Source organism: Alexandromys fortis, unplaced genomic scaffold (assembly GCF_014885135.2).
Source record: "Alexandromys fortis isolate MF-2015 unplaced genomic scaffold, M_Fortis_MF-2015_v1.1 scaffold_70, whole genome shotgun sequence".
Lineage (NCBI taxonomy): Eukaryota > Metazoa > Chordata > Mammalia > Rodentia > Cricetidae > Alexandromys > Alexandromys fortis.
Window position 1 is genome coordinate 2,723,669 of NW_026067955.1, and position 15,517 is coordinate 2,739,185.

General features: G+C 49.5%; 1 protein-coding gene across 3 annotated transcripts in view; it reads left to right on the forward strand.

Annotated features, from left to right (window-relative positions):
• Positions 1 to 11,631, forward strand: part of Gramd2a (GRAM domain containing 2A) — a 38,727-nt gene extending 27,096 nt beyond the window's left edge. The window contains exons 2-12 of one of the 3 annotated variants that reach the window (XM_050152042.1): positions 1,772 to 1,864; positions 3,038 to 3,095; positions 3,393 to 3,468; positions 4,018 to 4,121; positions 4,786 to 4,884; positions 5,140 to 5,211; positions 5,862 to 5,924; positions 7,341 to 7,485; positions 7,728 to 7,824; positions 10,295 to 10,399; positions 10,621 to 11,631. In XM_050152042.1, the coding sequence (XP_050007999.1) occupies positions 1,772 to 1,864; positions 3,038 to 3,095; positions 3,393 to 3,468; positions 4,018 to 4,121; positions 4,786 to 4,884; positions 5,140 to 5,211; positions 5,862 to 5,924; positions 7,341 to 7,485; positions 7,728 to 7,824; positions 10,295 to 10,399; positions 10,621 to 10,624 (916 nt within the window). In that variant the 3' untranslated portion in view covers positions 10,625 to 11,631. Of the gene's footprint in view, positions 1 to 1,771; positions 1,865 to 3,037; positions 3,096 to 3,392; positions 3,469 to 4,017; positions 4,122 to 4,785; positions 4,885 to 5,139; positions 5,212 to 5,861; positions 5,925 to 7,340; positions 7,486 to 7,626; positions 7,825 to 10,294; positions 10,404 to 10,620 lie in introns of those variants that run through there. The other 2 variants (XM_050152043.1, XM_050152044.1) reach the window with 2 other exon arrangements.
• Positions 11,632 to 15,517: the final 3,886 nt, after the last annotated feature.

Here is a 15,517-nt window from a genome sequence, read left to right on the forward strand (position 1 = left end):
TTTTGGTTTTTCGAGACAGGGTTTCTCTGTGGTTTTGGAGCCTGTCCTGGAACTAGCTCTGTAGACCAGGCTGGTCTCGAACTCCCAGAGATCCGCCTGCCTCTGCCTCCCAAGTGCTGGGATTAAAGGCGTGCGCCACCACCGCCCGGCTAGGGATTTTTTTTTTAATGGATGATTTCAATCATTTATAAATGCTTTACCACATTCTCTACAGCAAACATTAAAAGGTTAAGAGAAGAGCCCTCTGCGAAGTGGGAAGTGATAAAGCCAAACATACCCAGAAACTAACCTGAGGAGTCGGAGGATCAAGCTGCTAGAACAGTCTGTCACTTCGCTCAGTCAATACAACCGTGTGTCACTTAGCCACAAAGGAACATTCCGAGAAATGTGTCATTAGTAGATCTTGCTGTAGTGCAAACATGGAGTGTGCTTACAGGAACCAAGACATCGCTGGGTGGTGAACCCGAGGGAGCTATGTCACAGATGACATATGAAACAGCATGCAGTGTAGTTAACTGTGTGTGGTGATATACATGCCAAACCTTCTATGAGGTCGAGGAGATAGGTCACCAGGTCACACGGGACTAGGCCAATGTTATGAGTGAGGTGGACAGATCTTCACAATGTGACCCTGGACAGGGCCTGTCCCTTGTCAGGGTTAACTTTTTTCCTGATCTGTATGATGTTGTGGTTGCGGGGTGTCAGCCTAGATAAACTCCGAGGGTCCCGGAGGACCTTAGGCCAAGTCTGTAATTCTGTCTCTTAAAGAAGACAAAGTGTTTGTCTGCATGTGCCTGTGAGGGCACATGTGGGTGTGGCAGTCATACAAGCCCATGGGTGCACACACGTGTGGAAGCTGTTCCTCTGGAGCTGACCGCCTTATGTATTTATTATTTATGTCTCTCATTGGCCTTTCCTAGTGAGCCCACTGCCCGTCTCTGCCTCTGCAGGTCTTGGATTACAGTGTGTGCTGCCATGCCTGGTATCTTATAGGGTTCTGAGGATCGAATTGGGGTCTTTATGTTTGCAAGGAAGCACTTTGCAGACTGAGCTCTCTCCCCAGCCTGAAAAAGGACATTTTTGAAATAGTTTGGCTGTCGTGGCTGAGGTACTCCCACTGTCTGAAGGTGACTTAGGCCACCACTTCCTAGTCTGGGGCAGTCCCACTCCTTCCTTGCAGCCGCCCTCCCTTGTAGGCTGACTGGAATCTACCTTCCGCATCTCTAACGGCATTTGATAACGGACCCTGTCCACTGCAGCCTTTCCCAGAAACTGATAGTTTACAGTAGCTGCCAGGGCACCTTAGAAACTTCCACTTTCAACATGAACACGTCTGTGTCTGTCCTCCACACACAGGTGGGGCTGGAGGCTCAATTCTTCCTGGACTAGCAAGCAGTTGCCTAGAAGTTAAAACAGGGTGGACAGACCCATCTTTTGTTCTGGGCCAAGCGTTAACTGAACTTTAGGTTTCCAGGCAAGACGCTGTGGGAGACACCTCCCAGTAGACAAAATGCAAATGAAGGTGACAGACATAGTGTGGCCTATCAAATGGGCAGAAGTGAGGACGGTGCTTAGAAACGGGAAAATGAGCTCCCTCTCCGAAGTCTGGCCACAGACTTTGGAAGTGACTCCAAATTATGACATCTTCAACTTTACCTTGTACATCAAGCAAGGGCAGGGGCCAGACCAGCTGCTCCGGATGGACAGAGTGAGGCCGATAGGAAAAGATACCCCTTAGTCTTCTTTCTAACATGGACACATTTCCCTCTAGCAACCAACAAATGCATGGGAAGACAGCGTCTCTGAAGAGCTCTGCGCCCTGCACAGAGAAACCAGAAAAGGTCCAGGAGCCCCCAGGTGACAGGTAAGGCCCCTTTCCGATCAGACAGAAGTTCAGACTAGGAAGGGTGGAGACTGTCAGGAAGTGACCTGCTAGTGGCTGGGCATTAAGGGACTGGAAAGATCCCTTTGTCAATAGAGCACCTGTCTTCCCAAGCATGAGGACCTGAGTTCAATCCCCAGTGCTCATGTGAGAGAAAAAGCTGATCGTGGCGATGTGATTTATAATTCTGGTGCCAGGGAGGTAGAGACAGGAGAATCTCGGTGGACAGCCAGCCTAGCCTAACGGGAGGGCTCCAGACAGGTGAGAGACCCTGACTCAAAAGAGGTGGATGGTGTTCTTGAGGGTTACTCTCAAGGTTGTCCTCCGGCCTACACACACACACACACATGCACACACACGCACACGTGCACACACACACGCACACGTACACACACACACACACACACAAAGACATGTAAATATGAGAGGTGGGGGAATCATAGGTCTGAGTCAGGCAGAACACCTTAGCACACCTTGTAGGCTGAGCATATCCTGCTGAGGCCTCTTCCTCCCACCCTTCCAGCCTGACCCAGTGCATTGGGACCTTGCAGGGACCAGGCTTCTCAGGTTACCAGTCTCCTCCCTGCCCACCTGTCCTTGGGCCAACCTGGCCAGAGCACTGCTTTGTATTTCATCACGTTCTTTCCTGCTCAGTAGCCCCAGTCAGTCAGTTCTGAGTGCCTCAGTGAGGAGGTGCAGGCTGCCCCAGGAGGCCACACGGAGGGCAGATCTGTCTGTATCATGGCCCTGGAGCTGTGAGTCTAAAGCTTCCGGCTTGGACACCCTTAGACTGTGGTCCCTGAACCCACAATGCTTGTGCCTCTGCCTACTCCTTGGCTAGAGAAATTGGGGTGTCTTTGCTGCTCAGGGCTGAACAGCTCCTCAGCATTGTGGGAGACGGAGGCTCAGGCCAAGCATACCTTCGTGGGTGTTGCACTCCAATCTGCTTGGGAAGGCAGCCTCGCTAGTGCCCTTCCCCAGAGATGAGCAGCGTGCTTGCAGTTCTTATCGTTTTACTGTTTTCTTAGAGAAGGGCCTTAGTCGCCAATCTCTGCTCCAATCTTCTGGCTCAAAGCCAGGGCAGAACTGGCACTGAGGATACATGGGTCGGACTCAAGGGTTCCTTGTCCCTGGAATGGAATGTCTCCTTTGCAGCCTACACTGGTCAGAAGGCTTGAAGGGTGAAGAGATAAAGAAGTATGGCCGGGAAGGGGTAAGTGTGTGGAGGCCACCTTTGTCTGCTCTCTGATGGAGGTGTGCTGGGATGCCCGAATTCACTATTGGCCTCTTGGCCACTAGGCCTGTTGCCTTGATGGGGATAGTGTGTTCCCTCTAGTCACCGTTCCCTGTAAGAACTCAACATTACCAGGAGATAAGCTAGACTTGGAACTCAGCCCTTCACACCCTTGCTGCTTCCCAGGGGGTAAACAGCATTATCTCCCGGTGACCAGAGCAGGGCCCTGAGGTGGTCTGACCGCTAGCCTCTCAAAGCTGGGTCTTGTGTTTGCAGACACCACTGAGCAAATACAACCAGCAGTACCACAAGCTGTTTAAAGACGTCCCCTTGGAGGAGATGGTCCTCAAAGGTGAGCCCGGCTGGTGAATACCCAGGCCTTTCTTGGGAGCCTTTGTGCTAAGTTTACACGTGGGAATGACTTAGATGCGGCTGGTCCTTTCTTCAGAAGCCTGAGGAGAGAGACAGTGTGGTTTGGGATGCGGGGTTGAGTTCTGCAGGTTTGTGGGTGGAAAGCTCTTTCTGTCCTGCTCTTATTGCAGACAGAGTGTTGTCCCCTGCCCAGACCCCTCACTGAGCACATAGGGACATTTGTACAAGCTAAATCCTCTTCTCGGGGCAGGGTAAAGCCTGTTCCTGAGGTAACAGGAATCTGGGGCTAGAGACCTGGACAGGAAGTTGCTCAGACCTTGTGGGCAATGGAGAATGAGGAAACATCTAGCAGTTAGTGGGGTGGAGTGGCACACTCAGGATTCTCAGAAGGACCCTTTGCGTGCTTGTGGGATAGACTGGGGATGGGGACAGGAGGTCTGAGGACAGGTGAAAAGGTAAGAGGATCCAGACCTGGGGCTTCTCTGGGTTATCCTTCCTCATGGCCATCCTTTCTCCTCTGACTTCCCAGTGTGTTCCTGTGCCCTCCAGAGAGACCTCCTTCTCCATGGCCGGCTCTATATCTCTCCTAACTGGCTCTGCTTCCATGCCAGCCTCTTTGGCAAGGATGTCAAGGTAGTCATGAGTGGTGAGGGTTGCTATGAACCAGGAAGGCCCCTGCCCGGGACCAGGGGAGGGACGGTCTCCTGCTGTAGGCATGCCTCTAGCCATGCCTGTTGTCCATGTCCTCAGCACATGGTGAAGCCTCTCACTGTCTGGATGGGCAGCCTCAAGGTATCTCATCCCATGTTCAGGGAGTAGAAGATCGTCCTAAAACACAGACGATCCTACATCTGCTGGCCTGAACGATGGACAGCGAAATTATACTGGCTTCAGGTATCTCAGAAATGATTTCAGGGTCAGAGTGCGGTGTCATTTTCAGGGAGAGTCACTGGTGTGATTAAGGGCCAGCTCAGGGGACTCGGTGAATAGTCAAACAATTATCTGTGGAGTCTTGGATAACAGGGATCATGCGCAGAAGAGAATCTGAAGCAGCGTGTGTTATCCAGGCTGGGGCACAGAGGTAGGGATAGTTGGAAGGGGGCGCTGAATGAGACTGTGAAAGGCCGTGATGCCCCCTGCTACCACACACAAGCAAGGCTTCACCAGGGTGTGCATTCTTGGTTGAGTGCCAGCTGTGTCTGTCCTTTGCTCCAGTGCAGAGCGCCCAGGGCCTGTCTTTTTGAGGGGGTAAGTCCTGAGAGAAGCATGCCTCTCTCTCTCTTCCTCTCTCTCTCAGGTGGTCATTCCTGTGGTATCTGTGCAATTGATCAAAAAACACAAGATGGCGCGACTCCTTCCCAATGGACTGGCCATCACCACCAACACCAGCCAGAAGGTCTGTGGGTCTCTGGGCCAACAACTTCTCCTGTCCTTCTCCCCACCATAGCTCTAGACACTCATGGCCCGGTGCCGGCCTGCTTACTCCCAGACTTGGACTTCTTACCCTGTAGCTGTTCCAGGTGGTGGTCTTGTTTGGTTCTCACGGCCCCGTATACCTCTGGGCTTGGCCCTGATCCATGGACATGGTCTGCTGGTGCGGCAAGAAGCCCCATCTCACTCCAGTCCTTTCTGTTTTCCTTTCATATCCCAGTACATCTTTGTGTCTCTGCTCTCCCGGGACAGCGTATATGACGTGCTGAGGAGGGTCTGCACCCACCTGCAGGTATGGAACCCTGAGGCAAAGGTTGATCTAGGAGACTGCACCCAGGTTGTTGGAGAAGGCAATTCGGGGAGATTAACCTGCCTCTCTAGCACCAGGAATGGGAGCAGAGAGAGGGGACTTACTGTCGGAGCTCAATACACCAGAGACTGTATTTGAACTCTGCATCACTGGGTATATCTTTTTTGTTTTGTTTTGTTTTTGTTTGGTTTTTCGAGACAGGGTTTCTCTGTGTATCTTTGGTTGTCCTGGAACTAGCTCTGTAGACCAGGCTGGCCTTGAGCTGCTCACAGAGATTCATCTGCCTCTACCTCCCTGAGTGCTGGGATTAAAGGCATGCACCACCACCACCTGGCATTGGCATATCTTTTGGCCAGTCTTGGTGTGTCCCCACCTATGCTTCCTAAGTGTAGAGATACAGGGGCATGGCTGCTTCTCAATGTACCCTCTGGCCAAGGTGAAGAAAGGGAAGTAGGGTGGGGGCAGGGGCATGGAAAATGAGTTGCTTGGGGTTTGCTCCCCTACAATAGTACAAAACACCCCCAGTTCCCCACTGTGCAGAAACTCTGACCTGGGCTCCACCCGACACAGGCAGTGTGTTTATGGGGCCTCCCTGTGTTTGATCTCGCCTGTTTCTCCCCTTTCCTCCCCAGCCTTCCAGCAAGAAGAGTCTGAGTGTGAGGAAGTGCCCCGAGGAGGCTGAGTGCGAGTCTCCGGTGAGAGCTGAGGCTGGGAGCCAGGGCCTGCCAGGGAGCGGGGCTCCAAAACTTTAGGGCCACCATGTAGAATTAGGGTACGGGTTCTGGAGCCGGTGGCCACACTGGTAAGGGGCTCCTAGACTGCATGCCATGCGGAGCACATAGGGCCTCAGCAGATTTGCCGACTCTGACAGAAGTATGTCCCCCAAACACTGGCTGGGCTGAGTCCCAAACCAAATGGATGCCAAGCCAGTCATCCATCCTCTTTCTTTTCTCAGAGGAAGGAGGACTTTCAAAGCCACAGAAATGTCCTTAGACAAGAACTCCAAAGCCAGGGGCTGGGGAGGTGGTTCTGAACACTCTGTGGTTAAGAGTGGTTGCTGCTCTTGCAGAGGACATACAAGCAGGCAAAACATACACACACACAAATACAAGCAGGCAAATGACACACACACATATACAAGCAAGCAAAACACACAATACAACAGGCAAAACACAGACAGACAAATACAAGCAGGCAAAACACACACACACACACACAAGCAAAATGAATACATTAAAAAAAAAAAAAGAACCCCAAAGCTGTCCCTGACAATCCAGACTTCTGCTTTCCTTCGGGAGCTGAGGCCCTGTGTAGGTTCAGTTGAGTTTTGAGGGCAGAGATGAAGTGTCGCTGACCTCAAAGTATTTAGAGCTCCTCAGTAACTATGAAGCATTTAGTCCGGCATGCAGTATACAGAGTATCATGCCAGGGGGAGAAGTCATTGTTTCCTTTGGTATTGATTGGAACCATATTCACCTCTGCCAAGGTCAGTGGCTTGTTCAGAGTTAAACAAGGATCTAGATTAAATAAGCCATAATTTGTACCATCTGAGGCAGTCTTGAACTCAGATCTGAGCATGTACTTGGGTTGTCTGACCGAAGATGACCACTGTACTTCTTCACTGTGGTCTTCAGACATATTGTTTAGGGGAAGGGGTTCCATTTTCTTCAGTGTTTTAAAGGCTACTGATAAGTTGCCCATGCTCATACAACCAACTCAAAAACTCAGTGGATCAAAAACAACAACCATGAAGCAATAGGCGTGAAAGGAGGCGGGGACAAGATGCTAAGACAAAAAGGACCAGCTGGGGCAAGAGTAAAAATGTTAAGAGAAGGTAACAAATGGTTTGGTGCATTGTATACATATGAAATTATTTAAAATGACATAAAATTCAACCAAATGTCTTTTCAGTAGTAATATTGAATGGTATAATTACAGTTAATAATACTTAAAAGATGTTTTCTGACCAAAGGATGATATAGCCAGGGAGTTTCCAGAAGAGACATGCTGTTGCTATAGTCCTCTCCTGAGGAGGCATCTGGAGAAAGTCTTGATAACCCTGGAGTGGGCTCCTTAGGACCAAGGATGCTCATGGTCCGTCTTCTCCACAGGAAGTCCTTATCCCTGAGATGAAGTGGAGAAAAGTGTGCCCAGCCTCCACTTCCCTGTCACTCCCCGACAACATCTCTTGTGTCTCTCGGATACCTACAGACTCCACAGATAGCTGCTTCCCCTCCAGAAAGCCTCCAGGGTCTGGTGAGTTCAGGATCTTGTCTGTGGCAACTGCTTGCAGAGTCTTCACCCTTTTTCTCACTTCTATGCAAAGAGCCCTGCATGGCCAGCCAGGCTTCTGAGAGCTGTTTCTTTCTTTCTCCAAATCCATATGGAAAATCCAAGAGCCCAAGCAGCTTCAGCACATGAAGGGAGGGGGAGCTGCCCCACGCTGGTTGGGACCCCGAGTGCCCCCAGGAAGATGCCTAGCTGCTCTCCCATTGCAGAGGCCGTCTGTGAGGAAGATACGTTGGAGGAAGAGCCCACCATGGACCAAGAATTGAGGCTGTGGGATTCTCGGCTTCTTAAAGTCATCTTTGTGATGTAGGTGTCTATACCAAGCCTGGTCTGAAACCCAGAGTGGTGGTCGTCATGGTGATTATGGTTTACGAGGGTTTTAGAGGGTTGTCACCTAGACCCAAGGGGATGGTCCAGAGCAACTCTGAGCTCTGAAGGTCTCATGACCCATCCTCCCAGCTTTATGTCTGAGTCCCCGCATTCAGACCTCAGGCAGTGCTATGGCAAGGGGCAGGGTAAACTGTCGAGAGAAGGAAGAGTTGCTGCCCAGGCTTGGGGAGCTGTCAGATAACTGAGAGAAATACTAGTCAGAGAAACGTTTTCTCCACTGCCTACCATCAGTACAGTTTTCAGAACCCCCGGCTTGTCTGTATCCCTCTCTCCTTATTCTTTTTTTATAACATGTGTATATATACATGCATGTTCAAATGTATGTGATTGCATGTATATACCTGTGCCCATGAAGGCCAAAGGTTAACATTAACATTGTAAGCGTCTTTCCTGATCGCTTTCCAACTTCTATATGGAGGCAGGGTCTCTCGTTTGAACTAGCCTGGGGAGAGAGGCTTTAGTCATTGCCCAGGGTCAGAGGTGGCTGAAGGGAGGAGCCGCATCCGCAGAAGAAGGCATCCCCTGTTTATGAAAATCATGTGGTCAAAGCCTTGGAACTCCCAGAGTTGTGGAGGGCCTGGGTCTGGTACACCTCCAGACATTAGCCAGGCCTTACCTTCCGCTGAGTTGGTGGTACATGCAGTCCAGTAGACAGTTGGCAAAGGGCCTCTGCTTTGGAGAACAGAAAACAGTAACAGGAGTCGGGGGGAGGGGGGCAGATGAGGGGAAAGACTCACATTGATTTACTTTGCCAGCCAAAAACCCAGAGGTTTCGAGTTGAGACTGGTGGCTGCTAAGCCCTAGTAAATTGGCAAGGGGCCACATGTTATGTGATATGGGTCTCAGAAAAGGGACTGAGATGTGAGGGGCTGGGATGTGGGATCCTGAAACAGCCAGCTGGTTTGGGCACCAAATGTTAGATGGGGTTCATGGAGGCAACATGGAAGTACAGGGTAAAAAGATGGGCACCTCCAGAAACAGAATTGTTCTTTAATCAGGACAGCTGAAGGGCTGCATCTTCTCTGTGGAAGTGAGACTGTGTTTGGGTGGCATGGGGGTCTTGGGGCTTAATAGGGTAGAAAAGGGGGAGCTTTGGGATGGAAGAGTCCATTAGCAGGTCAGTGCCCCTGAAGTCTGGAAGTGGGAGACACCAGTGAGGTTAGCCTGTGGAGCTCAGATACTCCCACAGGTGTTCTCAGTCAAGTCAATGTTCCTGTCTGGAGCGTCTCAACCCACCCAAGGCTTTTAGATTGTTAACCCTTCATTATCCACGTCCTCTGTCTCTGCCGTCTAGGTTGATTTTCAGCCCCAGCCTCTGTAGGGGAGTGGGACGGCTTAGAGACTGACATCACCTTAATGGCCCCTGGAGGAGCTGCAGGAAAAACCAAGGTGGAAAGAAAGAAAGAAAGAAAGAAAGAAAGAAAGAAAGAAAGAAAGAAAGAAAGAAAGAGAGAGAAAGAAAATAGTTTTGACTGGTTTCCTCCGTGGCTCAGCTGAAGGGCCTAGATAGAATTCTTGCTAACTGTAAGGACGTTTCTGCGATGACAAGTCTCAGGCCATCCCTGTGGCCTTTAAGAAGAATGATGCCAGGCCTATTTAATGCATAGGAGCAAAGGGCTCTTTAAACCCTCCAGTTTGGAGAACAGGGGAGTGCTCCTGCTGTTTCTGGTGAGCCTCCACCAATGCCCTTTCTTCAGGAGAAAGGCTCACCTCCTAGGTGGCACTTGCTGCACACGCCTGCAATCCCATGCTGTAACTTGGAGGCTAAGGTAGGAGGATCATGGAGGTGAGTTCAGTCTGGACTGCTTAGTAAGTTCCAGGCCTGCCTGGGCTATGTATTCAGACTGTCTTAAAATAAAACTAAACTAAACTAAAAAAGCACATGGAGGTGTAGCTCAGTTGTAGGGTGCTGCCCTAGTAGGCACAAAGCCCTGGGTTTGATCCCCAGCACCGTATAGATGAGGCACGACAGCATGTGCCTATAACCTTAGCAATTGGGAGTAGAAATAGAAGGCTCAAGACTTCAAGGCCATCCTTGACTACATATCACTTTTGAGGCCAGCCTGGGCTACACGTAATGTAACCCTGTCTCAACAAAGCAAACCAGGGGCTGGAGAGCTGGCTCAGCAGTTAAGTCTGCTTGCCTTCCTTACACAGTTCATGTCAGACGCTTGCAACCACTCATAACTCCAGTTCTAGATGAACTGATGCCCTCTTCTGGCCTCTGTGGATGCGCGCGCGTGCGCGCGCACACACACACACACACACACACACACACACACACAGAGAGAGAGAGAGAGAGAGAGAGAGAGAGAGAGAGAGAGAGAGAGAGAGAGAGAGAGAATGAAGAACCAGAGTCACCCCCTCACTGCTCCTGTTTCTCCAGGATCTGCTTCTTAGTGATGTCCTCATCCTATCTGGCATTCCGCATCTCCCGGCTGGAGCAGCAGTTATGTTCCTTGAACTGGGGCAGGCCACTCCCAGGGCACAGGTGAGGCCCTTTCTCTTCCTAATGCCTTTGGGATTAAGGGTAGAAGGTCAGGGCCAGGCTGCTACAGCCCTGATTGAACATGGCTCTGTTTTGAACTGACTTGATAGCCCTAAGCAGGGTTGGGTATGTGTGCAGGGTACCAGATCTCACTCTGGCCCACACTTGAGGGGAGCAGGGTCTCTGGACCTTCCCTCTGATCTGAGCATCTTTCTTGTGTGCAGGTAACAGTAGCTTGGTCTTCATCCCCACACCTTGTCCAAGGATGCTCTGGGTGCTGTCTCTACCAACGATTCCATACTGCAGCTGTGCTGAGAACGAGTATGAAGGACAATATTCTAGATCTTTCCTCCAGCCCCTCCCCCCAACACTTCTTCTCCCAGTGAGTGATCTGAAGTACCTGTTTACAGATTAACTGGCTTCTACAGTTTTTGGACTCAAACAAAATGTTAGATCTTTTGTTTTTTTAATCAGTTGAGGAGTTCTGTACACTAAGCCTCAGCAACCACTTAAATGATAGAAAACATATTAACTTGTTTTTTTGAGAGCAGTGGTTTTGGCACACTGACAGAGCCCTGGGGGCCTCCTCCAGGGACAAAGGGCATGCTTTGATACCTGGATTGCTGCTTGCTGTCACATGACACACTCCAGTGAGTGTAGGGGGATGTGGGGGTTCGGGGTGTGACAGAGGCACAGCCTGTCTCTGTGAGCTCTGCTGCTTCCCCACACCCTGTGATCTCACGTGGGCCTCTCAGAATCTTTGCTTTGGAGCCCTCAGGACTTCTCTGCATGGAGCCAGGCACTTTCTCACCTGTGAGAAAGTTGGACTGTAGAGAACAGAGCTCAAGGCAGGGGATTAGCAAGAGACCAAACTTAGTGCTCTTAGCTGAGCTGGGGCTCTGGGCTGGCCATGAACTTGGAAAGAGGCTTTCTGCAGGAGAGGATTGGGGTGGGGCTGAGATTGGAGGTCCCAGAATCCCCATTCTGCAACAGCCCTCACTTTGGTATGACAGGTGGAACAGAGACTTTGGTATTTGGTACTAGGTCTATTCCCAGTGGTCACAGACATTTCCAAGGTCCTGGATATAAGCAACGGAACAGTGAGGAATTTGAGGTCCAGCTGCTGGCCTACTTCCTGCATGGCCAACTGCATTTCTAGGGCAGCTTGGCTGGATGGTGGGATCTGACAGTGTTGGGCCACATCTTGGCAGAGCTCACGTATGTTACCTGTAGTTCATAGGCCAGCCAGTCTGTAGGATCCGGCAATCATAAATAAGACAGAGGTATCCGGGTGGGACAGGTTCAGTGAGAGGCCAGGTAAAATGATCTCTCCGACCCCTTGGGAAGAAGATGGGAGGTAATGAGATGGGTGCCTCCTGATGGTTTTTTCCATAAAGAGTCTTTCCCTGTCTACTTTTCTCTTAAAAGAACTCTGGTTCATCTCCTCAGGACTCTCATCTGCTAAGACAGTGCCTTAAACGGTTCTAGAAGGGCCTTAGGGAGGAAGCCGGAGGTATCATGGGAAGGCACGGGTGGTGGGTGGGGTGGCACTAGGAATAGCCACTGTTTCCCCCTCTGATGCCGGGAGGTTGGCTGGGGGAGGAAACCCAGGTGATTGTCTCATTGAGGACAAATCCAGACAGGACTGGAGAAAGGACAGTAGGTGATAACTCCCTGAGCTCGGACTAGAGGTCTCTGCATCATCCCCCTGTTGTAGGTTCTGGGACTGAATGTGGAGCCCAGCCTTGTATGTTGTTTGCACCAAATCTTTACATCTCAGGTGAAACCCAGTGTCCCCTTGGTTCCCCTCCCAGGGCCACCCCGTCAAATGCCCATCCTTTAATGCCCATCCTCTTTGTCTTAACCACTCCCCATCATAATTTCCCATCGAATTTTCATGGAAACAATCCTCATTGCCCCGGGACTTTCCCTCCGTGGTCCCTGCCAGAAGATGGGAGAACAAATCCATTCTCTAAGCCTTGCTAGGTTGAGCCAGGGTTCATGAGAGGTATGCCAAGTCACAGGTGGCCATGCCAACATGCTGTGGAAAGCCTGGTCTCCAGCCAGACCAAGACTCAGAAAGGGCAGGAGACAGGCTGTAGGGTAGCTGGCTTTGGAGGTAAACTTGGGGCTGGGGCCTTGAGTGATACAGGTGTGTCCATCCCTCTGGAGGGTCGTTCTTTCCTTCACCCCTCTATCCCCACACCCAGCTCCTCTGGAGGGTCTGCCTGTCTGCCATGACCGTTCCTCACTGCACTGGCTAATGCTCTTCTGATTCCCAGAGGGTCTGGTTCAACAAGAGTGGATTGTTCCACCATGGCATTAGCCTCTGAACTTTAAAAAAATGGGACTGAAAATAATGTTTTTTAAAAAAATAAAATCTTGATTTTTCTAGTGTTCTGTGGTATGGAAGTTCACTTTTATCATGGGTGTGTGTGTGTGTGTGTTTAAGCCAGAAGACAACTTTGGGTATTGTTCCTCAGGCACCAATTACCTTGAGACAGGTCTCTCAATGCCTGCAATCGGATGAGAGTAGGCTAGACTGGCCTAGACAGCCTTAGTGGTGCTCCTGATTCCACCACCCCAGCGCTACAGTTATACGCACTCTCCACCATACCTGACTTGTTTGTTTGTTTGTTTTTTGTTTTTGTTTTTCGAGACAGGGTTTCTCTGTAGCTTGGGAGCCTGTCCTGGAACTAGCTCTTGTAGACCAGGCTGGCCTCCAACTCACAGAGATCTGCCTTAAAGGTGTGCACCACCACCACCCGCCAATACCTGGCTTTTTTATGTGTAGGATTGACCTCAGGCCATCATGCTTGTGTGGCAAGCACTTCACCGAGCCATTTCTCCAGTCTCCATTTTTATCATGATTTTTTTTTTGAGATTTTAGTTATTTTTATATGTATGAGTGTTTACCTGAATGTATTCCTACAAACCACATGAGTTCAGTGTCCACAGGCAGAAGAAGGCATTGGATCCCCTGGAAAAGTCAACAACAGTTATAGGGTTCTGGGATCTGAACCTGGGTCCTTTGCAGCCAGAGAGCCATCTCTCCCGGTGTATGGAAGTTCAAGCCAAAAAACTCCTGTGGTCTCTTCTATAAGTGACAGTCTAGGACATCTAAATTCCAACTGTTATCATAACACTTTTTAAATATTTATATGGGACTGGGAGGTGGCTTAATAGTTAAGAGCACCAGTCTGCTCTTTCAGGAGATCTGGGTTCGAGTCCCAGAACCCACAGGGTGGTTCACAACCATCTGATATCCAATTGCAGGGCATCTAATACCCTCTTCTGATGTCCACAGGCGGGCAAAACACCAATACATATAAATTTTGTTTGTTTGCTTGTTTTTAAGACAAGGTTTCTCTATGCAGCCCTAGCTGTTTTGGAATTCACTCTGTAGACCAGGCTGACCTTGAACTCACAGATATCTGCCTGGTTTTCCTGGAATTAAAGATGTGTACCACCACTGCCCAGCTAAAATAATTTTTTAATTATGATTTGAGTGGTGGGGATGACTAAGTCAGTATAGTACCTGCCATGCAAATATGAGAATCTGATGCTGGGCAGTGGTGGCGCACACCTTTAATCCCAGTAATTGGGAGGCAGAGACAGGCAGATCTCTGAGTGAGGCCAGCCTGGTCTACAAATCAAGTACCAGGATAGCCAGGGCTACACAAAAAGAAAACAAAACAAAACAAAAACACCACCCAGGGCTGGAGAGGTGGCTCAGCGATTAAGAGCATTGCCTGTTCTTCCAAAGGTCCTGAGTTCAATTCCCAGCAACCACATGGTGGCTCACAACCATCTGTAATGGGGCCTGGCGCCCTCTTCTGGCCTGCAAGCATACATGCAGATAGAATATTGTAGACATAATAAATAAATATTTAAAAAACAAACAAACAAAAAAAAAAAACAAAACGCCACCCAAACCCTATGAGGATCTGAGTTCAGATTTCCAGAAAACATGTAAAAACTGAGGGCATCAATCTGGCAACCCCAGCTTGGAGGAAAACAGAGATAAGCAATCCCTGGACCTCACCAAACAGCCGGTCTAGCCAACTGAATAAACTCTAGGTTTGCAGAGACCTCAAAAAAATACAGTGGCGCACTCAAGCGATGGCTCAGAGCCTGAGACTGCTTGCTCCTTCTGCAGGGGACCCAGGCTGGATTCCCAACATCACAAGAGACGGCTCACAACTATCTGTAACTCCAATTCCAGCAGATCTCATGTCCTTTCCTGGCCTCCGAGGGCAACCAGGCACACACATGGTGCACATACATACATGTAGGCAAAACATATACATAGAATAAAAATAAATATTTAAAAGACAGAACAAAGCGGAGAGTCTGGAAAGATGGCTCGGGGGAAGGTACTGGCCATCTCATCTGACAGCCTGAGTGTGATCCCTGGGCCCCAGTGGTGGAAGCAGAGTACAAGCTCCAACAAGTTGTCCTTTGATTTCCAGACATGTATCATGGCATGTGTCTGCGTGCACATGCACATACATATACACAATAAATACGTGCTTTAAAAAGTTTTAAGGTGAAGAGGGGATGGAGAGATGGCTCAGTGGTTAAGAGAACTTGTTCTTGCACAGTACCTAGGTTCACTTCCCAGCACCCACATGGTGGCTAACTACTGTCTGTAACTCTAGTTCCAAAGGATATAATATCTCTTCTGAATGCTACAGGCTCCTGAGTGCATGTAGTGTGCGTGCGCACACACACATACACACACGCTGGAGAGATGGTTCAGCTGTTAAGAGCATTAATTGTTCTTCCAGAGGTCCTGAGTTCAATTCCCAGCAACCACATGGTGGCTCACAACCATCTGTAATAAAATCTGGTGCCAACTTCTGGCCTGCAGGCAGAACATTGTATACATAATAAATAAATCTTTAAAAAAAGGACACACACATACACACACACTCTATCTTTATCTATCTATCTATCTATCTATCTATATCTGTCTTTCTATCTATCTATCTATTAAAGGTGGAGAGTCAAAAAGGAAGACCCCTAATATTGATCTTTGTCTTTCATACACACATGTACACCCTATGAATACATACATGCACTCATGTATGCCCTATGAACACATACCTTCATCTGTGT